General features: G+C 38.6%; 1 protein-coding gene across 1 annotated transcript in view; it reads right to left on the minus strand.

Moving 5' to 3' along the window:
* The window catches only part of Fshr (follicle stimulating hormone receptor), a 163,289-nt gene extending 149,935 nt beyond the window's left edge, over positions 1-13,354 (minus strand). The window contains exon 1 of the mRNA XM_051175246.1: positions 13,181-13,354. Within this exon, the coding sequence (XP_051031203.1) occupies positions 13,181-13,332 (152 nt within the window). The 5' untranslated portion in view covers positions 13,333-13,354. The remainder of the gene's footprint in view (positions 1-13,180) is intronic.
* Between the last annotated feature and the right edge of the window lie 14,279 nt (positions 13,355-27,633).

Raw genomic sequence — 27,633 nt, forward strand, 5'->3', positions numbered from 1 at the left:
TGAGAAACCTCCATACTGATTTCCATAGTGGCTGCCATCAATTTACATTGCCACCTACATACTACCTTTGTCAACCTTCAGTTCCTCTGAGGACATATGGGAGCTCATTTGGCCAAGCATATTCTTGGTTAACTACATCACTATCACAGCTTCTTGAATTGTGTTCTGTGATTTGAGTTGGACTTCCTTTGAGAGTTCCCAGTTTATGTGCATGCAAATGTCTAGAATGTCTAGAGGCTTACCATGCAGCATTTTCAAAACCAACCCGATTTTAGAAAAACTTCAACAAATTTCCTTCCTATAGAATGTTTTCTGAAACTGGGATTATGAGAAGCACACTTTGAAAAAATGATAAACTGTTGGACTTTAGCGTGTTATGATCTTACATGACTGCAGTCCCAGCACTTGGAAGGTTGAGGCAGATGGATTGTCATATGTTAGAGGCCAGTCTGGGTTATGTAGCAAATATCAGGGCAGCCAATTGGAGATAAATAGAAAGCTTTACAAGTTTTGTGTTTTTAGTGTTTTTAAGCTGGGAAAATAGCTTTACTTGTAAAATGTTTGCTGCATAAGTTTGATGATCTGAATTTCATTTCTAGAACCCATATAAACAAGGCAGATATCATGGCCTGTATTTGGAATCTGAGTATAGGGAAGGCAAACATGGGTGGATCCCTGGGAATTGCTGGCCAATTATCCTAGACAAATCATCAAGCTCCAAACCAATGAGACTATAAAAACAAACAAACAAACGAACAAACAAAACCCGAGGTGTACAGAACCTGAACAAGGACACCTGAAGTTGATCTCTGGTCTCAATTCTTGTACACTCAAATATTTGAGTGTGTGTGTGTGTGTGTGTGTGTGTGTGAAAGAATACACACACATTTAAGATGACTTTATAGTTTTGTATTTCAATTATACTGTCTTATGAATTTTGGAAATCTTTAAGGTTCAAGAGCTCATTAATAATGATACTATGGAAAGTCCTAGAGATGACATTTTTGAGGTCAGTGAACTTGGTGCCTCATGACATGGTTAGTGGTGAACTTATTGGACCAGCCTTGGCCTAGGCCTTATATCACAGCCCAAATGAAAAAGTAGAGGTGCAATTCCAAAATCTAGAAGTCTTAGATCTTAGAGAGGAGGTGGTGAAGTCATGTTAGAACAATATAATTTTTTCCCTCAATGCAGGAGTGTTGTGTTCCATTGAATTGTATGCGGGTCATTTAGAGAGCAGATCCAATGATCCTAGTCTTGTACAGTCCCTCTCTTTTACACAGTGTTCATTTCCAGCAGGTCCCCATGCCTGCAAGAAATCAGCTTATTCCATCTGCCAAGAGTTCATTCTTCTGGGATCTGCATTCATAAGGAAGGCATGAAAGCTAAAAGAAAGTTGCCAATTGCATCTTACACACACACACACACACACACACACACACACACACTGCTCAAACTGTTCTTTAACATTCAACTACTACTGATTGTTTTTGCAATTTATTGCTGGAAATGTCTATAACATTTACCTTTCATTCCTCATTCTGTTTATTCATAACCTCACTAAATACTTCTTCACTTGTCTTTTCCTCTCTTTACTGGGTAGTTATTGAGTACCCATCAAGGATGGTATAGTGGGAGATGCAGTGGAGGGGGGGCAGTGCTAACACTCAAGAGATTATTGAATGCTGGGAACAGGAGAAGTGTGCATTTTTAATACAAATAACTCTAGCCTTGAGCATATGTAAGTCCTCAAATAAAGAGTTTAGACTTTTCCTTTATGAGTTTAGGAGAGAGGGAGGCAATTTTTCCATCTTTCATTCTTAGTACAAAGGTATTTTAAAATCTTCTGTGTCCATGATGCCAGTTTGGGTTGTGACACCAAGAAGGGGGATGTCTTTGGGCTAGTTGATTGATTTCATGCTTTTCCCTTCCAAACTGGGCAGAGTGATAACATGGTGCAAGACACTGTTAGGGTCCAGCTTAGCCACTCACTTGGACTTAGCAGATACTGGTTGAATTTATTCTTATTTGGTGTTTTGCTTGAAGGAAACTTTTACTTAATCATTCAATATAATCATGATCATATTAAGCTTCTGTTCTATGCCAGGGACTATAAGTATGGTTGCAAGTCTTGCCATCAAGCAACTTCAGTTCTAGTTTCTAGGGTCAGGGGAAAAAAAGAAACATTCATGTTATGGTGAGTTTATGAAAAGGGTTTTCAAAGGAAACATGAGCCACTGAGGCAACTGAATAATGAATGGGGATTCCAGGATGGATATGAGATACTAAACAAACTATTTCCTCATGAAACCCTATTTAGAAATAGTAAGAAGAATTTTATCATCAATTATCAAGCTACAAGGTTGTAGAAAGATGAGCAACAAGGTATTGTTGTGAATGCAGTGAATAAGGTGAAGGCAGTGAATAAGATATTGGGACCATTGCTCTGGTGGCACCTTTCTGGGCTGTCTAGCAGTGTGGAATCTCAGCCCCACCCAAGGTTGTACAATCAGAACTGGCCCTTTCACACCTTCCCCCATTTGGGGGCTTCTTCTGACTTGGCAATCTTTGCATAATGATCTACTCAACCAACCTGATTTGCAGTGCATAGTCCCCCATACCCTACAATTTCTTGGTAACTCAGGGAAGAGGTGGATATAAGATGGGTTGGATTGACAGAATATGTTTAAGAAGCCAGGTGTGGTGGTGCACACTTTCAATTCCAGCATAAAGGATCAGAAGCAGGAAGAACTCGGTGAGTTTGAGGCCAGCCTGGTCTACACAGTGAATTCTAGGCCAGCCAGAGCCACATAGTGAGATCTTGTCTTAAATCTCTTCCTTCGGTGGGAGTGGGGTAGGGGGCGTAAGGGGGGCCAGCTGGATATATCATTCAGAGCTGTTAGGCAAGAGTCCTTATTCACATTAGCAAAATATCAAAGATTTATTTGTTCATGTATCATCGTGTGTGTGTGTGTTCTTAATAGTAAGGATTGAACCAGAGTTACCCAAACATTAGGAAAGCACTCTGCCATTGAGCCATATAACTCAACTGTTTAGATTAAGAAAAAAATTGAGACTGAATCTCTCTACATTACTCAGGATTTATGGGTACTAGGTACCAGTTATGAATGCAGATGCTAAGTGACCCTCCCAAAGCCCTTACTCATCCTTCAGAATGCTGACAGTAAAGGCTTCACCCTACCACAGATATCTGAAATATTTTCTCCTGGGAATCTGACCTGCCTGAGTCTAGACCCAAGACTTGATGTTCTCTCAATTTAATGACCCAGTTGGTTCTTCTGCTGAGATTATTACAGTTTTCACCAGTGTTGTTCTTTTCTCTCCATAATCTTCCCCAGGAAAACCACTCCCAAGAGCTATCGGACTATCAGAACTGTTTGTTCTTCTCCCACTCATGTCTAGTATTTGTTTGGGAGAATGAGATGCCTTCTAAGACTGTGTGTTCTTGAAGGAGCTCTGCCACTTCTCATGTCCCGGGACATGATAAGCAGTGACTACTGCAGGCAGGATTTCAGATGACCCCTTAACTGTCCATCACAATACTCATGTATTTTTTTTTGTGTGTGTGTGTGTGGCTGTCACAGTTTTCTAAGTTAAACTAGTGTTGCTTGTTGCATAATTTGCTCCCTTTCCCAGTGTGCACACTCAGAGAAATGCCTCACTATTTACCCACAAAGTTTCTTTTCCTCCCCTTGTCAAAAAGTCAGTATTAGCAGACATGTGGCACTGACAATGGCTTAGATTTGGCTATGGATAGTGATCACTCTGTGGCCTGAAGATAGGAAATGATTGTTTTGTTTTGCATTTAATTTTATTTTCTAGTCTAAAGCTAATCCAGCCATACAAAAGCATTTAAGACTGATTTAAAAAAGAGAGAAGTTCCTTATCTTTCAGGGTCCTCAGTGACCCTTGGCTAGTGTCCCTTTATATTTTGAAGGTGTCTTGCTTTTGGAGGTCCATGGATTTTGTTAGGTAAGTTCAGTGTCATTACCAGCTCTGAAGAGGATGCACCAATATAGGATGGTGGTGAAGGTAGTTGTGGTGGTGGTGGTGGTTAAGGTTCTGGTGGTGAAGGTGATGATGATGGTGATGATGATAGTGGTGGTGAAGGTGGTAGTGGTTAAGGTGTGATGGAGGTGGTGGTGAAGGTGGTGGTGGTGGTAGTAGTAGTAGAGTGGATCTGACATTCATATCCCGCTGACAGGTAAATTTTTATCCATCAGACACATAATAGCATTTAGGAACACAGTAGCTTTAAAGAAAAATGTGAATTTTGAAAAAAAAAACATGCAACTTCCCATTCTTCTCACTTTTTTTGCTCTTTCTAAGTTTTGTGTCAGTCCCTCTCAACCAAGTTCAGAGGTGTCCAATCCTGAGATTTTCCTAATTCAAAACCTTCATGTCAAATATAATTACATGAATACATGCCAGTTAAGGCCGATCATTAATTTGCTGGTGGTCATTTGTTATTATATTTTATTTCTGGCTTGTGTTATCCTTATAAAATATAGTAAATGTTTTCCAGCCTTTCAAACAATGGTCATTTGAGAAGTGGTTCTAGACAGCACCTGAAATCAGCCTTGGGGTGGTCAGAAAGAAAATTGTAGACAGACAGGCTGGTGTCCCTCTTCTTTGGCTTTCTTTCTGTGCTGGGCGACAGCCCTGTTCCATCGAGTTTCCCTGTCATCCATTCCTTCTAGTTCTCCTGATCTGTCGTTTCATGGAGTATCGTTCAATAAATCATCAAGTTAATGGTTTCTACAATGATTATTCTGAGGGGGATTTTGATTGTTGTGGGTAAGAATGAAAAAAAAACCTGTTATTGTTGTTAATTGTGTGTTTTTTAAAATTTTATAGGGGAAGAGTCACTCTTCTCCTGATTGTTTTCTCAAGTGGAAAGTGTCTCCTATAAATATGTGCTGAAAAATGAGCGCCTTTCCTGTTGTCTCAAAATCGAATACTATTGAAGTAGAATGGTATATTTAGATGAGAGAAAATAATTGTGTTTGGCTAAGGAAGATAAAATAGTTTGGAAATAACAGGGCTGGAGTCAGAAAAGATGAGAGAAGGCACCAGAGTGTTGACTCGATGCCATAATATGTCTAGTTTTTTTGTTTTGAATCTGAGAGTTGAATCACAAAAGGTAAATAAGTCAGGGCGAGAGCTAAGTATGGGGATCCAAGAGAAGATGGGTCAGAAGGATTAGAGAGTAACTGGCAGTCTGAGTATAAGGCAAGAGAAAGCATAAGTACAGGCCACATTGCCTTCTAGGGATGTGATTCTGTCTTTGAGAGTAAAATCTCACAGATTTCCATAAAGGTGACAGAATAGTGGAAGCTACTCCTGACAGTCTGGAGCTCCAGACTGTGACCCTTTTGTAGCAGTGGCCTCTCTTTCCTATGCTGTCTTACTCCAAGAGGGCATTAGAAGAACACCATGTTCAGCAATGTTCAGCCTTTGTTTAATTAGGCACAAAGCTGCTGCCAGAACTGAGGTTCTTAGTAAATGCTTGTTCAGAATCCCTGCCAGTCTATAGCAACAATCTAGGTATTTGTGTGGGTCTTTTCTACTCTGCCTTTCACAGAACAAAACTGTCCATTAAGCACAAGGAAACCCCTACCCACTGAGTTAAAAAACTAGCATTGTTACCTAGTTTTGGAATCCCATGGGTTTTGGCAAGTTCGGTGCCTGGATGGGATCTGTAAAATGAAAGCATTTCAGAACTGACGGAAACACAGAGTCATCAGTCTTCCAGCGATTTACATAGGAAGTGTCCCAAATCGGTTTTTCCTTTTATTTCATTGGTGCTTAATTGAGCTTATGGGGTCTCTATTTTGTGGACGTTCCCATCAAGTGTGGCATTATGAAAATATGGTACATTTCTTGAAACCACTGAAACAGGACTCAGTGTGAGGGCTTTATGTTGGTGTGAGATAGCAGAGGTTTTAGAGAACAGATGAGAGAGAATGAACTCAAACCACTAACACTAAAAAATGTAGTTGATTTCAAGTTCCATGGCAAGGCTTAGTTGTTTTACTTAAAAAGGAGTGTGAGTGTGTGTCTGAGTGTGTGTGAGAGCGTGTATATGAGTGTGAGCGTGGGTCTGAGTATGTGTGTGTGTGTGTTTGTGTCTGAGTGTGTCTGTCTATGTATGTGAGAGTGTGTGTATTGAGTGCGTGTGTGGAGTCTGAGTGTGTATCTGAGTATATGTGAGTGTGTGTATGAGTGTATGTGTGAGTGTTTGAGTGTGTGTGATAGTGTATGTATATGAGTGTGTATGTGTGTGAGAAAGTGTGAGTGTGTGTGTGTGTGTGTGTGTGTGTGTGTGTGTATCCCTTGAAGAATTGCAGACCGGTGGCATTACCATACGAAAGAAGAGAGTGGCATTTCCAGATCAGAGACAGAGAACGTGCTATCATATATTTCAGGCAGAGGTCAGATCAGAAACAAACATCCAAATCTCAATCTAATCAGATCCTAGTCAATTAAAAATAATTACCATCTTCCCTAGTTGACCTTGTGGGGGATATATAAGCTAGAATCTAGTCTAAATAAAGCTAAATTGGAGAGTCTAAATCTGACAGCTAAAATAAAAAATATGGTCCAATCAACTATAGTGACTGTATAAACCAATTAAGTGGTTTGGAGAAGGATAATCAAAAGTTAAATGAATTCCCCTTCCTCTGGTATGATGTATCCTTTTTTTCTAAGATGTAGGCTTCTTCCATGGAAGACTTGGTTGAGGAAGGGAAGCAGATACCTCTAGGTAAAGTAGTGACATTTTATCCTCATGAAGCAAGTGAAATTTTATGCTATCAAACCCCTACTCTTCAATTGCTGATAATGACTCGGTAAATTATAGCTCTTGGCCAATTCTCAGGGTAGAGTTCATCTTTTTCTTTAAAAGATTTTTTTCCCTTTAGAATGTAATTTCTACTTGATCAAGGTGCTGTACTCTATAACTATTCCTTTAGTCATTTTTTTACTTGATTCCTCTGTAGGGAATACAAACTTCTCCTGCAGCCCAATTAAATTCCAAACATTGGCCATAGACAATTTTTGCTAAAGTAGGCACAGGGATTTTTGTTGGGAGAAAGGATTGTTCATGCATTATTATGAATACAGAACAGTTTGTTTCTTTCAAAGAAGCATCTCAACAAGGCAAGGCAATGGGTGAGTCTCCCTGGGCATCCAGGACAGTCTGCACTAAGATTTCTTTTTTTTTTCTTTTCTTTTCTTTTTTTTTTTTTTTTTGATAACCAGACAAAGCTACAATTAAAGTATATTTAAGGAATAATATTCCAGGTTTGTGATCTGATCCTATTTGGAAAAACATATTTTTCTTTGAACATTTCTGTCTGGTTGAAAGTTATTTTGTTTAGGCAATTTCTTTCATCTTTTCAATATTCATAGGTATAGAAAAACAGACACTGTTAATGTAAGTCAACAGAGTTGAACAACATATCTAGTGTACAGAATATTCAACTTTTAACTTAGACGACTTGTTTTGCTTTTTCTGAATAAATTAACAGATTCCAGAGTGATATACAGGCATTTTTGTAAAACAAACACATAAAAAAGCAAGGAGAACAAGAACAGAATCAGATGCCATCATAGTTCACTGCAGGAGAGAACAATAATCATCTTTTATAGAAATCTTTTCTTCAATACCGAGGAGCAGAGCAAATAAGCAGATGTAATTCTGCCTGATTTATTAAATCATTTGTTCAACACATAATTGAGGACCCAGAATGTACATTGCAGTGAACCGGGCACAATTTGTAGCACAGGGGAAATTTTCACTGCAGTTGAAGAAATAAGATTCCCATGAAAAATTAAATGCAAAGCAAGATGAAGTGTGAAATGAGCTGCATCCATGGTCAGACGAAGGGAAGATTAAATAAAGAATGAGTAGCATCAGATGACTTCATGATAAACACAAACTTTGAATGTGACCACATTAACTAGTGTGCACACCAAGAGGCCAAGAAGAAACTGAGGGCAATTGAAGAGGCAATATAAGAAACAGAGAGGTAGAGACACAGTTGGAGAAAAACCATACAGCCTGTGGAGTATGCTCCTCCTCTGCCAGATGAAGAGATATGTCAGCAAGGGAAGCTATTGAGTTATTGAATTATTTTTGAACTAGGTCCTTATAACATGGTGATGATGGCAGTTTGTAGGAGAAATGGAATGACAATTGAGCAGGCTGATTTGGGAAAAGAAGGTGTTATAGAGGGGAGTAAATGAGCAAACAGAAAAGCCAGGCTTTGGAGAGCTATTCCTTCAATCAAAGGATAAAGACTATGGAAAGAGGATGCTTGCTAGGAGCAGTAGGAAGATAGTCTGTAAAATGGTAAGACTAGTTTGAAATGTATATGATGGTAAGAGGTAATTAATGCCTATTTCCCATATGATTACAGTCTCTGTATTAGGATCAACTTGTTTGTAAGAACAGACATCTTTCAACTGTCACTTCCTTGGCACAACACAATGAAATCACACAGAAGGGCTTATCTCTGTGAGTAGTGAGTCAGGAGCCAGGGAGCCTGCTTATGGGTCACAGTCAAGAAGGAATTCTTTCTGTCCCTGGTACTTGAATAGAGTAGCTTTCCCCAAATGTCTTTTGTGGGATCTTAACTCCCAACCATGCTCCTAGAGGGGTAAAAAAAAAAGCTCCATAATTGTGTTTGAAAACATCAAGAACTATTTTACTTAGAGATCACACTAATTGTTGAGGCAAAGGCATCCCTCTGCATGGAACCCTCAGATGCCTTCAGAGCTAAGGCCCTGACAAGCAAAGACTAAGGCAGAAAATCCTGTTCCTAACTGAAAAATAACAGGGCTGTGGCATGTGGGCAACAAGCTAATCCAGGCAGCCACACAAGGAAACTAAGGCCAAGAAAGGGAATAACAATTTAAAAGATAATGAGAGAATCAGAAGGAAATGTTAGTCCAATGAGATTGCCTCCAGTTATGGGATACCATGAGAAGAGGGCTCAGTACAGGAATCTTACACTAGGAGCCCAGTTGGACATTCCCTAAGCCAGGAATGATGTCACTGTACTCCCTTTAACTCTTATAGTCACCTGACTGTGCTGAAGGAAAAGAAATGATTGTATACATAGTACCTCCTAGATTTAAAATGTTTGGACCTAGAATAAGTGCTTACATCCTCTCTCCCCCCCCCCACTGGTAATTTCAGCTCCAGGAAGAATGAAGAATTACCAAAGACTTTTCTGAGTTTGATGGCTATCTCCAGCTGACACAGATTCTGGGATAAATCAGAAGTCATGATTGTTTTAATGGTGATCAGAATGGACCTGCTGTCTAAGTGCTGAGCAGATACTGACAGCCTGCAGAAATACTGATTCCCCCCACCCTCCACTCAGTGTATGAAGGTTAAATGCTTCACCCACTGAAAAGAGAGGCAAGGCATTGTCATCCTTCTCTACTGACTTGATGTTCATGATAACCCTATGCATGAAAGTGGGTTTTGTTCACTGTTTTACTCTTGCAAAAGTCACCAGTATTAACAAGAACAGCACCGAAAACTGTTTGTTACTGGCATTGCCTCATTTAGTCCCCATAGCAATTACGTGAGTTAGGCATGCACTGTCATTTCTAGTATACAGCCAAGAACTCAAGATGACAGAGTAAGAAGTTCTTGGCACAGCTCAGGTTTCAGCTGGGATCTCTCTGAGTGGAGACACTAATATTCTATCATTGTTCATTTGTCAGAATCATCAGTTAAAAGATGACCCTGTAACTACTGCTCTGTGTGTTCCCAACTCCTGACCCTCTCTGCCTGCTTTAGTCGTTTCTCTGTGGTAACATGCTTCAAATTCCTAGACCACTTACATTCACTTTATTCTCTCAACTTGGAAGAAATTCTCAGTTAAAGCAAGAATGGGAGGCAAACAACCTAGATTGGGCCAAATCAGTTAACGTATAACCAAAGTAACATTTTTCTAATTGTTTACTTTAAAGACTATGGACTATAAATATCTTTCACCCCCCCCCCCTTTGTTTTTTACAGATTTGGAAAACTCAAAAGATTTTGTATCGTAAAGATAACATAAAATTTAAATATCAGCATGTGCATACACACAAAATTTTGTGAGAACAATTTCATTCATTTACCTGCTGTCTGTGTCTGCTTTGATGCCATTACTCTTGAGTTGAATAGCTGCAAAAAAGACTGAATGACCCATACATCTGGCTTCTAGTCCAGAGTATAAGAGAAGATTGTTAGATTAGAAGATTAGAAAGGGTCAGTAGACACTCATTTTCCACAGTACACAGAGGAAATGCAAAAGCAGACTTAAACAGATCTTAGCTGTTTAAGTTACGGAGGAGCAGTATTGAGGTTTTTGCTGAAGCTGTCCAGTTTCTCTATGCTTTGCAAAATAACAGTGTTACCCTTGAATTCTTCCATTGTGAATTTTTAGTGACATATATACCCACAAAGCATAAAGCAGACAGCCAGAGCCATTTGGAAAATGGAACCCACTTGTTTGTCAGTGGCACTTCTGAGTTATTCTGCTGTTCCCACAAACATGTGCATATCATAGGGTAGTAGTAATCTTTGGGGACAGTGGCATATATGCAGAATGAAGTGACACTGTTGCAAGCCTTGCTGGAAGGCAGACTAAAAATGTACATGGAGGAACACAGATGTTTTCCTCCAGGTGGGCAACGCAGCTTTTCCACGTTGATGGGTCAAGCCACTCTAGTCAGTGAAGCTCAGCTGGTGGACCCAGCCTTACCCAACATGGCTGTCACTGACTTCTTTACCCCAACTCAAACACTCACTGCAAGGTGAATGAGAAATACCAGGCAGAGCTCACAATTTCACCTCTTTGTCAAAACTTCAGTTTACTCTAAATTTATATTTATCCTTACAAGGAAGAAAAGAACAATTGTTCGCACACAGTGTTGGTTCTTGATGTTTTATCTTGGCAGAGCCCACAATTTCACCTCTTTGTCAAAAACTCCAATTTACTCTAAATCTATACTTATAAGGGAGAAAAGAAAAACAATTGTTTGTTTGCACATAGTGTTGGTTCTTGATTTTTTTTATCTTATCTTCTGTACACACACACACACACACACACACACACACACACACACACTCCTCAAATAATTGTCCCAGTTTTTCTTCTTTCTCTCAGTGTACTTTGTCAAGAATATTGCTAACCTGCTTAGTAGGTTGTGACTTAATCCTTATAGAGGGGATGGTTCTTGTTAATAGTACACAGAGCTTCTAAACAACCAGGCTCTGTCTTTAGGCATAGGTGCAGGAAATGCCAACAATAAGTATTTGTCTTGCCCTTGCAATCCAATGCACTTCCTCTATTGCATACACACATTAGGGCTGTCCAGAGTCAAGCATGAAATTTGTTTCTGTTGTTATGTCTAACATTCTCCCGCTTTCTATAAAATCTCAGCATTTCATGATTTCTCCTCAGCTATGAAATGCTCTTGAACAGGGATGGCTTTTAATCATTGATATCTTAGTATAAGAAAAAAAAGTCATTCCCCAATCTCTCTTTTTCTTTTTTTCATCTATTCCTTCTTACTTTTCTTTATTCCACTTCTTTCCCCCTTCCTTTTATTCTTTTGTTATTTAACCTTTTCTATGCAGAATGGAAAAAAATCCCTCTTCTTAGGAAAAAAATTCATCCAGAAGACTTCCGGGCATGGGAGGGAGTTTGGAAGGTACTGGAATACTACTCAACAATTAAATCAATAGGGGATATTTGCTTCAAAACGTGGATGGCACTGCTTGGCCCACAGGGTCACAGGGAGAAAGTAGAGGAGACCCAGAGAGAGGAGAATCAGTGTGGAGAGGAAAGGATCTATATCACCTGTCATAGTCACCCAAGCAAGTGTTAAAAATCCCTTTAGAAGTAGAAAGTAGAGGGCCAGGGAGGGTAAGCGCCTAAGACCTGAGGTGCAGATAACTTGGGGGGTCTAAGAGTGCCTTGGCCTTCCCTGTTTTAGACTGACCTCACACACCAGACTCTGTCTGTGCACAGCACATCCTTCAGTGTAATCAAGAAGAGCTGCCTCATCTGGCAGTGTAGCCAAAACAGAGCTGGGCAATGTTTTCTCTCTTTGAGCAATTGCTTCTCCACAGTCGCTGTAGACTCAGGAGGTCACCCGATAGTGCTAAGTTCCAAACATTATCCTGCAGAGACAATCTAAGATTCATGGTCTTGGCTTGGAGGCAGGTTGTTTGCCATCTGAGTCACACTGCAGTTCTCAGTACCTGGGCAATCAGACAGTCAGGGACTGGGACTCCAGGACAGAACATGCGAACTGGGTGGGCCTGATCCTCTGTTTCGTATGCTTTAGTTCCTTTCCAATAGGCTGTCAGAGTTTGGAAATTTCTTAGTACATGGCCACTGGATTCTAAATTGCAATGGGAAGACATAGGGTGAGATATGTCCCAGTCTTGCCTGGGGGACATTTACTTCCTAAACTTTTAATTTAATACTTAAATATATTTTAATGAAATTTTATTTTAATTAAAGCTTAAGTAAATTTTAGCAAAAATTTAGAGTTGGCATCACTTTCCGTATTGAGTTTATCATCCTATTTTCTTTCTCCTTTCAGCCATTCTTCTTCTTTTCTTCACAACTTTCCACACTCTGCAAGCTCCCCCTTTCTCCATTAAGAACAACCCTGGAAACCCAGAACTTCGGAATTATATGCTGCTGTCTTCAAAGCCACAGGCTTGGGCGCTCTTACCTGGAGATCTACAGTGTGTGTGCAGCTTGCCTCAGCTAGCTCTCCCTGCCTCCAGGTGAAGGACTCCTAAATTTTGTACATTCCTTTCCCTTTTGTCTCTCCTGCTTCTCTAGGGCATGTGGGAGCTCTCTAGTAAATGTGTTCCCCAAACTACCCTCTTTTCCCTCTGGATTCGAGTTTCCACGCTGGCCTTCCTTGACAAATGCCAAATAAACTCTCCCCAAAGAGCCTTGGAAAGCCACAGGACAGAAGTATCTGGCTGGGGGAGTTTGGTTTTATTGTAGCTTTTGGTCAGGACAAAAATATTTCAACACGACAGATATCAGTCTAGTAGGAAAATAATAATAGAACTCTATACACAAATGTCAGCTATACAGCTGTCCCCGCAGTGGGTGATACTCACAGTTCAATGGCGTTCCGGGGGAGGTCGGAAGGAATCTCTGTCACCTTGCTGTCTTGGCAGAGGAAGACCCTGTCAGAGCAATGGCACAGCCAGTGATGACAACCAGCTCCGGAGCCCAGGAATGCCAGCAAGGAGACCAGGAGCAAGGCCATGCTTATTTATCCATCCACCTGTTTTTTTCCTGCACAGACAGCGAAAACCTCCACAGATTTTGCAAGCTCCTCCACACTGCAGGACAAGAGAGATCTGCCTGGAGAACAGGCAAAGTCACATGACCAAGGGATTTTTTTTTTTTTTTTTTTTTTTTTTTTGGTCACTTCTAGGCAAGTAAAATTAGTGTGTGTCAGTTCTGAGGCAACTTAAAATTCTTCCTTATCCTTTAATAAGTGTAGTTTTCATTCCTTGACCCAAAAATGACAGCAAATAGAACCTTGGTGAATATTTGAAGTAATTAATATTATTTTACCATACAAGGGTCCCCACTGGTCACCACTCTCTTCTCCTCAGTGACACAACTGACTCTCCCTTCAAGGGACATCCATATGACACATCTCTAAGAAATTACTGACACAAGGGAGACATGACCTACCTTCAGTGTTTGGTGTCACAGTATTCCTGTGACCCACCTGATAGAAAGCACACATCTGGGCTATAATCATGCTCTCTCTCTCTCTCTCTCTCTCTCTCTCTCTCTCACTTGATTAACAACTTCAACTAGTATTATGTACACTTCAGGGAGGTGGGTTAGCATTGAGTCTCTGCAGATAGGAGTCACTTGTGATACGGGGTTCTCTGCAGAGACAATTTGTCTTGTGACCTTAGGCATGGACTGCTTCTTACGAGGCTATGAAAAATGGCTTAGTGTCCACTAGGCATGGGTAGTCTTTCTGGCTTCTCTTGTCTTTCCTTTCCAGACTTTGAAAACTATCCTTCCTTTTTGGGCAGTTGGCACTAATAAATTTATCGAGTGTAAACTTTTAATTTTAGGTGCTCCCTGTGGGTGATGCCCATGATAGTTGCAGTGGAATTTTCAGGCCTAGTGATAAGGCATATGAGGAATTCTTTGCAAAAGTCAAGTGACTATCTACTTTCTAATATCAACCAGAGTCTAAAAGCCTACCCATTTCTAAGATCATGCCTACAATTTCCTACCTGCTAAAAATTACCTTCAATACTGTGTTTACACGTATCAAACATTGTTTCATGAAAATGGTTACTTATACACACACGACTCTCTCTCTCTCTTCCTCTCTCTCTCTCTCTCTCACAAACACATACACACATACACAAACGTATCCTACCCTTCCTTCTATCTCTGTTTCCTGACTTGTAATGAATGGATTAGATTGCTTTGAGGAGAGCAGAAGCAAGTGATTTGAGCAGGATGGGTATGATCTGGTTTCCAATTAGATGACTCTAATTTTGATATGGGGAATTGTAGCAGTATCAATATGGACCCTATACTAATAACAAGTTTGGCTAAGAATAACAGTTTAAAGAATTCACTCAATAACTCATCCGATTATCATCTTTCAGGTATAGAAGACAGGTCAGTCACTGAAGACTTATGTCTGCTTTAAAACATATCTGAGTAACTTTAATGGCAAGACACTGTATCTGCCACAGCTCACTTGTCCTGCTGGCCAGCAACCTCTACTTAGATCTTTGGAGTTGTCCAGTTCTGACTAAATCGATCTTTGTATAATGATTTGAAATTTTGTTAAAATTGAGATTAGATTTTAAATACCACAATGTAGTGGATACATATAGATAATATAATAACTACTTTATTATGCGTGGCAATAAACAGGTGAAGACACAGGAGATGAAAACTCTGCTGTATTTAGTTGATGAAGTCTTTCTCATCAGTTCTTTACAACTGAATGCGCAGAGAGGCCATTAATCTGAATTGTGTGCCTGTCATTCACTTTATTTATAAAAGTTAATGTTGTCACTAAAAGCCTGTCATTTAATTTTTGCTGTTTGGGGATTTACAGGAACTTGGTGAGTAGTTCTCGTGCTATATGACATTTTGTACTGATTTTATATTCCAAAGAGTCAGCTGCATAGTTAGGCATATCTCAACTCATAAAAATATTCTTCTGGTACATTTTTTTTTGTTTCTAAAAAGTTTCCTAATTTTTCCTCTATAACTTTTAGCCTTTGACTTATCTGTTTTCAATAATTGTGTATGATGGGAGTCAGAGACTCAGTTTCAGTTTTTATCTAATGGCATAATATTTTATCACACAAAGCAGCAATGGTGCTAGTGATATTTATTCAAATTTATGATTTATAAAGCTATCTTCTTTTTATGAATTAATTTCTGACCCACACATGCCAATCATATGAACGTGAAACAACTCAAAGCTTTTCTCTTTTGAATTTGGGAACTATGAGACAACAAGATGGATTTCCTAATAACTAGTCTTCATCTGCTCAGCATTTGTGACCTGCTGGGCACTAGCTTAGCCAATTGACACAATGTGGTGAATATGCAATCTACTGAATGTCAAGTTATCTTCTTATATCTCAAGTAACTTTTGTGTGGGTTTGTGTGTCCTGCTTCATCTATATTGTTAAAAGTAGCATTCTACAATGTCTTAATTACTAACAATTTTAAGTAAACTTTAATAAATCATATGAAATACTTATAACTTAGTTCATATAAGAGAATTTGGCATATTTGCCGATTTTTACTTTTATGGAAGATTTTTAGAATTAATTTTTTTGACTGCTTGAAAAAGAACTCATAAATTTTTATTAGAAATTATGTTGATTGGAAATTTTACAGTATTATTTTCTTGTCTAGGAATATGGTATATCCTCCATGTTATTAAAAGATTTCTTTGATGTTAATTTTATAAAATGTTACTCTGCTACCCACACATCCTAATAATTAAACTTTCTTCTATAATATTGGTATTCATGTTTCAAGCTTATCTCTCTTTTTCAAAGAGCAAACAACAAAATACAAAATGAACACCTAAAAAGACCAATAAAAAAATTCATAGCAAAACAAAAACTCCACAGGTTAATTTTTGTTGACCAACTACTTCTGGGCATAGACCTCCCCTGGAGTGTTATTGACACACCCAATGACACTCTACTTGAGGAGACTGGTTTTCCCTTTACCATTGAGTGTCAATTATTAATACTGTGATGCCTCTATTACTACATCTCTGTAATACAACTTGAAATCATGGATGATGATACCTCCAACAGTTCTTTTATTATTTAGGATTAACTTAGCTATCCTGTTTTTCATATGTGAAGTTGAAGGTTGATTTTTCAGTGATAGAATTTTGTTGGGAACTACATTGATTGCTTTTGGTAGGATGGCATTTTTTTTCAGTATGAATCCTATTAATCTATGAGCAGGGAAGGTATTTATGTCTTCTGTAGTGTTTTCAGTTCCTTTCTTCAATGTCTTAAAGTTTTTATGAAACAGGTCTTTCTTTTTTTGGTTAGAGTTATCTCAAGAGCTTTTTTAGGTTATTATGAAAGGTGCTGTTTCTTTGATTTCTTTTTCCATGTGTTTGTCATATATAAGAAAGCTACTGATATTTTTGTGTATTAATTTTGTATCCTACTACTTTGCCGAAAGTGTTTTTCAGTGATAGAAGTTTCTTTGTGAAATCTTATTGGCCTTTCATGTATAAAACCATATTATTTGCAAATAAAGACACTTTGACTTCTTCCTTTCCAATTTGTATCCCCTTGGTCTTCATCAGTTGTTTTGTTGGTTTAGCTAATACTTAAGTACTATATTGAATAGGTATGAAGAGAATGGATAACTTTGTTTTGTTTCTGATTTTTCGTGAAATTGCTTGTGTTCATTTGCTTGGAATACCTTTTTCTATCAGTTTACAATAATGTGGTGTCTATCCTTCATGGTGAGATGTTTTTCTTGGATGCAGCAGAAAAATGGCTAATGGTTTCTGTATCAATCTGTTAGTTTGTGTCTTTGAGGGGGTTTGAGACTACTAACATTGACACCTAATGTCAATGCTACTTATTCCTGTTATTTTACTGTTGTGTGGGTTCCTTATTTTTTTTTAAACTGGTCTTGAATATCTTGCTTCTTGTGTCATTGAGTGTAGTTAGCTTCTTCATATTGAAGGTTTCCTTCTAGTGCCATCTGTAGAATTAGATTGGTAGAAAGTTGCTCAAATTTGGTTTTACATTTGGAATGTTCCCTTCTCCTCCCCACCCCCTTCCCTCCTTCTTCATCAATTGCAGTTTTTGCTCACTTTAGTTTTGTTCAGTACAGTAGTCTGGGCTGGCATCTCTGCTCTTTCATAGCTTGTAGAACATCCTTTAAGGCCCTCCTAGCTCTCCGAGTTGCCAGTGAGAAGTAAGATATTGTTCTAATGGGCCTACCTTCTTAAGTGAGTTGGTCTTTTCCTCTTACAGCTCTAAGTGTCCTTTCTTCATACTGTGCATTTAGGATTTCGATTATTGTGTGTACTTGGAACTTCCTTTTGTGACCCTGTCTATTTGATGCTCTGTAGGCTTCTTGTCCTTGATAGGCATCCCTTTCTTTAGGTTGGATAAATTTCCTTGTATGATTGATTGTGTGTGTGTGTGTGTGTGTGTGTGTGTGTGTGTTCTTAGGTTTGGTCTTTTCATAGTTTCCAAGATTTTCTGAATACTTTGTGCCTGAATTTAAAATAAATTATCATTTTCTTTGACTGAGCTATCTAATTCTTCTACCTTGTCTTCAAGATATGAAATCTTCTTTTCTAGATCTTGTATTATTTTAGTGAGTCTTACCTCTGAGGTTTTTGTTTGACATATTAAGTTCTTTATTTCCAGTTTTATTTCAGTTTGTGTTTTCTTTAGTGATTCTATTTCTTTATTAAATCTACTATTTTTTCTTGAATTGTTTTTGTTCACTGTGTTTTCAAAGTCTTCATGAAGGCCATTATGATTATGTTCAAGAACTTTAAAGGGGATATTCATAATAGCTATTTTGAAGTCCTTGTCTTGGGCTTCAACTGAATTGCTTTCCTCAGAGCCTATTGCAATAGGTCTCTGGCTTCTATAGGAGGAATGTTGTTCCAAATGTATTTGTGTTTTTATACTGAGAGCTAGGTGTTGAACTGTTGACACGTGTTCTGTGCTATTTAGTTCTATCAGTGCTTTTGGAGGGACTCAGATGTGTTTGAAGATGTAAATATATGTGCCTTGCTCCCAAAACATCTCTATAGGGTTTCATTCTTCTCACAGGGTGGAAACAAAGCCTATTCATAGCAATCAGAGAAAGGGAATAACATTTGCTGTAGCTGTGTTTGGTACTATTATTGCAAGCAGAAGGAGAGACAAAATTCCTTCTAATGAAAAGGGGAAATCAGATGGAAAACAGTTATATATAGATGTAAATTAAATTCTTTATTACTGAGATTTGAACTCTGAACCCCAAAGAAAACAAATCTCATTTTCTTTACTGTAAATTTCTCTCAACCTTCTTTATCATTTTCATTCTGTCATCAGCTTCCCTTCCAATTATTCTGCTTCATGAATAGCCCTTTTTAGAACATATTTGCTAGTTCCTCCTCCTCTCAAAGGACACCTTGTACATGGTACCTTCTCCAGGTTGTTCAGGCTTCTATATAGATTTCTTAGAAAGGAAGAAATATGTAAATGTAAGACTAACATACCTGTGATTGTGATCACTGCCTTAGGAATCACCTTTAAAGATTTCTCTTAGATTTTGAACAGTGCTACAGTGTCACAGACCCGAAATCACAGTAGTGAGTCTGTCGGCATTGCTCTGCCTTACTGAGGTTTGGGACTAAAGCAGTCTCTTCAGGCAGATTTAGTACTAACACTAGGTGACTTCACAGAACTGCATCTAATGCCTCATCAAGAAAAGTCAGCCATAGGTCAGAATTTGCAAAGCTTACAGTTACACCTGAGAGAGTAATTTTCCAAGGCAGTTTTCTCTTCTCTGCATAGTTGTATGACAGCATGACTAGAGTCCTTTGGTGAACTCCTGTGTGTCTCTGGCTGTTGATAAAGCCAACCTAAGGCTTTTAGCAGCTACACAATACATACAATTCTCTAAGTAGAGCTGCAAAGGCAGAAGAAGAACTTCTATCAGGGAATCTTCCAGTAAAAGGAAACAAAGTATGAAGAGCACACAATAATGTTGTTTTCACTCTCGTATCAGGACATAGTATGTACCAGCCACCCTAAAAAGGAGTATGTCTTAAAATAACCACTATTACATTCACTATTCTAGGATATGCAGTTTGGTTTCAGTTGGGATGTTTATAGTCATGGGATGTATAGTCAGTTGGGATGTATATAGTGGCTCTATGGTGGTCTGGTTGGTCTGTAATGGTTTCAGCTGGGCTGACAACTACTATGTCCATTAGCAAGCTAGTTTGGTTTTATTCACATGTTGGTACTCCAAATTGTCACATCATCAATTTTGCTGTAGCCTACTAGGTCATAATGAAGCAACAAATCCATACTAGATTCAAGGTTAGGGGATCGGGTCTGCTTCTGATGATAATAATTCAATACTGCATGGGAAAGGGGGCTACGAATAGCGTTATAAACTTTTGTGACCATTTTTACTGGTGATTTGTCTCTACTACAGAAACATTTACAGGGCACCATTGTCCATGCTCTATAGTTTCAACTGTCTTTTTTTCTCCTATTGTTTTTCAAAGTCCAAGTGAAACTCATATACTGACATTGACAATGTTGGAACTAATTTTCAAATTTTATTAGTTTGTTAACAGATGCTATTCAATAAGCATGTTACTATCCCAAAAAGGAAAATAAAGTTGGCCAGTTTCTTAAAATTACAACATTATAAATTGACCCAAGACATTTAGTTTCTGTTTAAATTTTTTTTTCTGTTTCTGTGTAAGAAACAAATTCTTGTCTACTTTACTATATTATTATAAAGTAAGAGTATTAATTTAGTTATTAATATATACATGATTTTAGACATTAGTTTTTTTAAGTGATATTCTACTTGTATTTTGAATTATTCAAAAGGATTATGTACAAATGGGAGGCTTTATATGTAATAACTTATTAGTGTACTAATATATGAGTCATATCATGTGTTATATATAATCATGCTAGCTCTACAACAAGCCACACATGATTGGTGGCTCATGGCACAGCTTTTCCACACTGAGACTGACCATTTAATAAGTTGTTATATTAATGAAGTCTGTTGAGCTGAGTAGTGTTTAACACACAACTGTACCCATTAGCCCTGCATAAGGGCTCATATGGGTGCCAGTAATGAGTGCTGAACCAGGCAAGGGAAAATTCATTTTTCTCTAGTATTGAGGCTGAGGAAAGGCACTAGTAGATTATTCAGTGTTTGGAGGTGGTCAGGATTATCACTGAGGATTGAAGTCAAGCCACTGTCTGTATTTCAAATGAAATGTAGCATGCTGGTTTTTGCAGACCCAAGCTCTGGTCATAACTTTGTCACTATCACAATATCTCAAGATATTTGTAATTGTTCAAAAATCAGTTTCTTTTTCTCTGAGATGGAGTTGTGAACATAGAATGATATCAGGTGCCAGTGCTGTGAGCAAGCTTTGTAAGAATGTAAGACATTCTCCTCATAGCCATCATGATGAAAGAGAGAAGCAGCTAGACTATCGCCATGAGAATAAAGTTTTGCTGTTGTTGTTTTGATGTTGTCTATGCTGGTCTTGAACTTTCTATATAGCCAAGAATGACTTTGAACTCTGATCTTTCTAGCATTTGTAGTGCTGGTATCACAAGTGTGCAGCACCATACCTAGTTTTATGCAGTGGTGGGACTGAGTTTGGGTTTCACGTGTGATTTACCAGCATTCTGCCAACTAAGCTACATCACAAGCATGTGCTTTGCTTCTGTTTAATTGCAAGTATCTTACATAGCCAAGATTGAACTCAAACTCATTATGTGGCCAAATACTAACCTTGGACTCTTGATCCTCCCGCTTCTACTATGCAAGTGATGGGATTACAATCATGTGCTACCATGTCGAGCTGAGAGTGAATGTCTTATGGAAATCACACACTTTTTACAACTTAAAGGGTGTATTAACAATTTCAGACATGTTGGTTTGAATGTAAGCATATGGCTCCACTGACCTACACTTCCACTTTGGACCCCTTCTCTACTGAGGACTTTAGGAGGTCAAGGAAAAACTTCTTGTTGGGGGAAGGGTTTCAAGACAGGGTCTCATTATGTATCTCTGGCTGCCCTAGAATGGGAATGCTGGCTTTCAACTCCACCTGCCTCTACTTCCCAAGTACTGTCCTGGGATTAAAGACATGGGCCACTATGCGCAGTCCAAGGCAAACTTCTGTGGATGGAGTGAAAATATGCCTTCCCTACCTTGTCTTTGGCTACTTTGGATAACAGGATGTACAGGAAACTTCATACCAACAAAAAGAGTTATTATAATTGCTAGTGATAAGCAGAGGAAGATGTTCCTTTAATCTTCCCAGGGAATTTGCTGCTTCTGTGAGTGAACAAAGTGGATTTTGAAATTCATGACTTACAAAATGTCTCATGGAAAGACTCAGTGTCCTTCAAAAATGGAGTGAATGTGAGTTCATTTGAGACAGAGCAAGCCATCTCTAGGATAGTTCATTTTTGACATGTTGAGGCTTCACAGTAAACAGAACTGGGAGGGACATCCATATACCAGTGGGAAGAGTTGGAACCATGGAAAGTTCACTAAAATTCCAGGAAGATGAAAACTCTCCACAGTGCTTGTAGTGGAGCTAACAGTAACATGCATGTCCACCTACTCTACTAGAAGTTCAGCCCTAGGAACTGACCCATACATCCAATGTCTGCAAGAGACCAAGATCTAGGAGTTGACATACCCAATATTTGCTAAAAGTCTGGGTCTAGAAGTCAACATGTACCAAAACCTAGTATGCTAGCCTTTCCTCTGAAGAACTCAGACATTTAGCTTTGAAAACATGAGTGAAACACGTGGTTGCCTTTACTTCATAGCAATATGGTAGGACGAAATTATAGATGCATGGATTTTAAGTTTTCCAGCATATCTAGTTGTTATACCCACTTACAACTCCAGTAACCTTTTACTTAAAATGTTTCCAATATATGTAGATTCAGTTAAATATACCAGCTTACATACATATTCAAAACTTATCAATATCTTTAGGTGCCATTTTCTTTTACAAAAGCAATAGTATCAGTTATCACCACTGTGAATGACTCAATAATAAGCCAATGATGCCAGGCCTATTTTCTGTTTTATTTTCTTTTTATACTTCAGGGTTAAGAATAATAATGTCCTGTCTCTGTTTCTCTAGACTCAATGCCTTATCCTTGTCCCTAGTTCTGTAACAGATTACCACCTACATCTTCCCTCCCCTGTCTGCCCCCCATCCACATCTTCTGTGGATCCTATAGACCATCCCCATCTGATCCCATACCTTCACCCTTCACTATATCCTAGCCTCTGACTTCTGCTAAACAGGCAACACCTATCAGAAAACTAGGTAGGCTTTCTGCAGACCTCTCTCTCTCTCTCTCTCTCCCTCTCTCTCTCTCTCAGTCGCTTAGTTCAGCTTTTCTCAACCTTCCAAATGTGTGGTTCTTTAATACAGTTCTTCATATTGTGAGCTCTACAGACAGCACGTGATAACACTTAAACACAGAAATGATGGCTCTAAAGCCCATACTCCCTGATCAGGGGCACGACTTCCCTGGAAAGCAAGGCATTCCAGGAGAAGAGTAGGAAGCAGATAGCTGTGAATGACTGCTTTCACTGTACTGTGTCCCTGTTCTCCTTCTGAGATCTCATGATCTTGGCCAACATCACTGTTGCCAAGTTACCTGCATTGGAACTGTTTTTTTTTTTTTTTCTTTTCTTTTTTTCTTTGTTTAATTTTATTTTGTGCCTCTAACTTAGCTGAAATAGCTCAACTTCAATACCAGTCATTATTTCCAATATAATGACTAACTCATTGTGTAACTGCAGAACAGTTCCAAAAGTGTTGGGGCACTTCAGAATAATGGTGCCAGAACAATCCTAGCACCTCCTTCCTAAGTGCTTATCAGTCACTCTACCAATGAGGTGAAAGAACATGGTCAACCTAGAAGTTCACATATTACCAGAAAAGAACTTTAGGAGAAGGAACAGTCATTTGGAAGTGAACTTTGTCTACTCTAGCAATGGTTATCTCCTGCAGGATGCCAGAGCACAGGTCTAGATGACTTTTTCTCCCAACAGTCATTGACATCATTTTAAGCCAAGTCACTGACTCACTGTGTCAGGGTGACACCAGCAAACTGGAGTGGGGAGGGGCAGCTTGCTTACAGCTAAGCAGTTTCTTTAAGACTATTCTAATTCAAGATCTTATTCTTTTTAAGTTTTTAAAGCTTTCAATTTGTGCTTAAAATTTGCAAATTGTACTGCAAATTAGTACAACATTGTACTAATTTCTCCAAAGAGATGATCTAGAAGAATGTGCGCAGTATCCCATATTATTGATCTGGGTCCTAAAAGAAGGCAAGGGGATTAGGCGTGAGGAGATGGAAGGTGGCAGACTGGGTGAGGAGATGAGGTGTAAAGAACCCAGGAACATATTCCAATATGATAGTGGCCTCCTTACCTTAACCTAAGGAGACAGGTGACAGTCCTTAACCTTCCCACCATCTGTTCTTGGTACTGGTAAATGGTTGTTGGCTTATGATAGCACCATCAGTTAAATAACACATTGCCTTGTGTTATGTCTTTTATTAAAAGGAACACAACACATCTTCTTAGTTAACTTGACAGTGTAGACAGTAATTTCCAGTCATGTTAATCTCTCTGGGAATAAATCCTTTTTGTCTTAGTTTTTTTTTTTTTTTTTTTCATCAGTAAATGAAGCAAATGGTAACGTTGCTCTGATGAGGTTCTTTGAGGATGCCCATTTAATCACCTCTAATGAGGGATAGGCTTGTGAAGCGATAGCTAAAGAGGCTGCCTTTTTTTTTTTTAGTCTCTTGTTTTATATTATGCAGATATGCAGATCTTCCATTCTACTTACTGTACAGTCACACTGACTTTACTATTAAAGTTCTCAACATATTTTTTGCAACAGTTATGTAAAAGGGACTAAAGGAGACACACTGATTTTACTCTGCCACTTCATGCTTGCCTGTGGTGAAACCTGGAGGTGCTGACAGAGGGGACAGTTAATTATCTTGAGAGTTGTAGATATAGAATTGTGATATTACAATAAAATAAAAAGCTGCATATATGAATTTCATTTCCAAGAATGTCTCAGAATAGTTTGTTAATCCAGAAATGCATGTCATGGTAGGAAATTTCTTAAGGAATCCAGGGAAAGAGTGCAGGAAAGAAATGTCATACATAATTCCTGTGCTGGTCAAATGGAGATCTCGTCATGGTCAAACAGGGGTCCTGCCACCTGGCTCCTCCTTGAAGAATAACCAAAGTAATAGGAAGAGAAGGTGTCTGCTTTGAAATGAGTGAGCAAAAGAGAACTCTGACCAAATAAAAACTTGTGGTGATTTCCCTAGAAATTCTCCATTATCCCTCAGTGTTCCATCAATTTTCATTAGAATCAAGATTTGTAAATTCTAATTTCAGGATACAGTGGCATTGAAATCAACTCACAAAATTTTATGCGATTTGCTTTGAGCGAGTCTCATTATGTAATTCAGACTGATCTGGACATTTTCATCCTCCATCTTCCTTGAGTGCTTGGGTTATAGTGGTATTACCATACCCCATCAAGGCTCTTTTAAAAATGTTTTCCTTTTTTCTTGGGGGAATTTTGTGCAGTATATTTTGATTATATCTATTTCCTTCTATCAGCTACTCTCAGATTTTACTATATAACCTTAACCATACAACTTTATGAACTCCCCTTTCAAATAGAATAAAACAAAACATCAACAAAAACCATGAAGTCATGTCTGTGGCTACTCCTGAGTATTGGTCCTTCCTTTGGATGTGAATGATTAACAATTGTCATTCCTTTGAAGAAAACTGACTTTCCTTCACTCAACAGCTAGAGGTGAAATTTCATTCCCACCTTCTCTCTCTCTAGGTTTGAATTTTGTCTGGCTTCCAGCTTGCTGTACAGTCTCTGTGAGCTTATATGTGAATTTAGCCTGCTATGTTTGGAAAACAAGGTTTCCTTGAAGTCATTCACAATTTCTTACTCTTACAATCTTTCCACCTGTTCCATCACATGATAGAGAGTCATGTCTGATGGGGGATGTCTTCTGTATATTTGTTTCTCTTATTGATTGATGAATAAAACACCATTTGGCTAATAGAGGCAGAAAGATAGGTGGGACTAGGAGATGAGAATTTTGGGAAAGGTAGGCATAGAGAGACAGCAAGAGATGCCATATAGCCGAGGAAGGAGTAACAGGTCCTTCTCTGGTAAGATGAGATCATATGGAAATACATAGATTAGTAGTTATGAATTAATAATTAAGATAGAGCTAGCCAATAAGAAGCCCTAGTCATTGGCCAACAGTTTAATAATTAATATGTCTTTGTGTGTTTACTTGGGGTAAAGTAGCAGCAGGACATGACAAGACAAGAACCTTTGCCCAAGGGGAAAAAAAAAACTACTACTATTCTTCTTCCCAAAGAACACGGTAATACAATGATATCTTGCTATACCCATAGATCACTGCATTACACAGCCCTTATCAGAGAATGTTCTTGAAATGATTGGCAATTGACACACACAAAAAAAAAAACCACAGCTGATCAATGTGCAAATAATAAGAGACTTTGGAGTGCTCAGCCCCAAATGGGATGTCTGTATCCTTCTCTGCCCCTCAAGCATCTGGAACCTACCCAGATAATGCTCTTAATATCTGAAACTTCTCTCCTCTTTTTATTGATGGGAAGGTCTACATTCCTTTTTTGTGATGTAAGACAGACAAGGAAGAACTTTTGGTATTCTTGGATCATACTTTCATGCTCATCTTGACTTATGACAAGGACAGTTATCCTCAGGATAAACCTGTCCACATTAATATGATTCTTCATTGTAGTGTCACTGTCAGTCCCCTGAAAACATTAGAAGCAAGAAACAAAAGATAAGCAAAATAAGTGGCCCTTTTAAAGTCAACCCATTTTTAAAAAGGGGGTGGGGTTGCAATTAATGTAAAGGTGAAATGTAAAATTTACATTAGAAAAACATTATCTATTTTTAAAAAATTACAAATAAATAGGTGGGGTAATTAATTCAATTTGCCTTCCACGGTAGATTATTTTTTTATACTCTTGAAGCCCCTGAAATTCCATCTTGGTACATGAGAAATTTTGAGCCTCAAAATGTAGAACACCATATCTACTATGCTCTGAGAATGATTATATATGCAAATCTGGAATGACCACTTAAACACTGTTCACACTGCTCACACATCCATTGCTTCTCATATCATAGCACTAACAGGGCACACAAATCACATTCCCTGTCATCTACTCTCATAGGCTAGAGTAGAGACTGCCAGAAAAGATGTTAGCTGAATATGGCCAAAGCTGGGAAGTGTTATTTCCCAGGGTTACTTTCTCTACTGGCTTTCCAGAATAATAAATTGAGATTTGGTTGGCAGGAATGAAGCAGAGATCATTACTCTCAGATGGTTGCCTCCATTGAATGTAATGAGAACGATGCTGAGATTCTGAGGAAATCCAGCTTCTTCTTGCATCTATCCCTCATCCATCTTTTATTTGCCATTGCCCCAGGGTCACTGTTTGCTAAGGAACCCACCAATGCTGCAGCTATCCATGGCAACCTCTTCATAATGGACAGTTTCCCTATCCATGTCCATTTGCTCTTCCTTCGTCATCCCACTCTGACAGAATCTTGGATTTCCTTCAATGATCCACCAGGCCTACCCACATTATATCTACAGGGAGCTTAACTACTGATTATTTTTCTGAACTTCTGCCCCTGCTTTTCAGATTTTCTCTTCCTGGGCTTCAATCATAGTTGCATAACATTGAACTCCTACAAAAATCCTTAATTCAGAAGACATTTATGTTATATTATGATGAAACTATTCTAGTACAAAAGGCTGTTATACTAGAGATAAGTAGTGGGTATATAGGAAAATCAGAAAGGAACACTGTCTTATTTAATTGGATGGTACCTGGGACATGGGTCCAATAATGGTAGAAATGGGATCATATTCAAAGAGTTGCAGATGGTTTTTACTAGGGTATCTATTTGAGTTAGGTCTTGAGGGAAAAAAGCAAGTGAGGCCAGCAGCTCTCTAAACAAAGGAAAAGATGATGCTAACATAAGAATCTCTATAAAGTTCCCATTCAAGTCCTCCATGCCATGTAGGGAAGGGAAAAAAAATGAATGCAAACCTTCATGGATGTCTGTCTCAATTGACAAAAGGCAATAAGCTCAGATGTAAGCAACATCACAGAGGTCAACTCGCAGTAGTAGAAA

This window comes from Phodopus roborovskii, unplaced genomic scaffold (assembly GCF_943737965.1).
Source record: "Phodopus roborovskii unplaced genomic scaffold, PHOROB, whole genome shotgun sequence".
In the NCBI taxonomy this organism is placed as follows: Eukaryota; Metazoa; Chordata; class Mammalia; order Rodentia; family Cricetidae; genus Phodopus; species Phodopus roborovskii.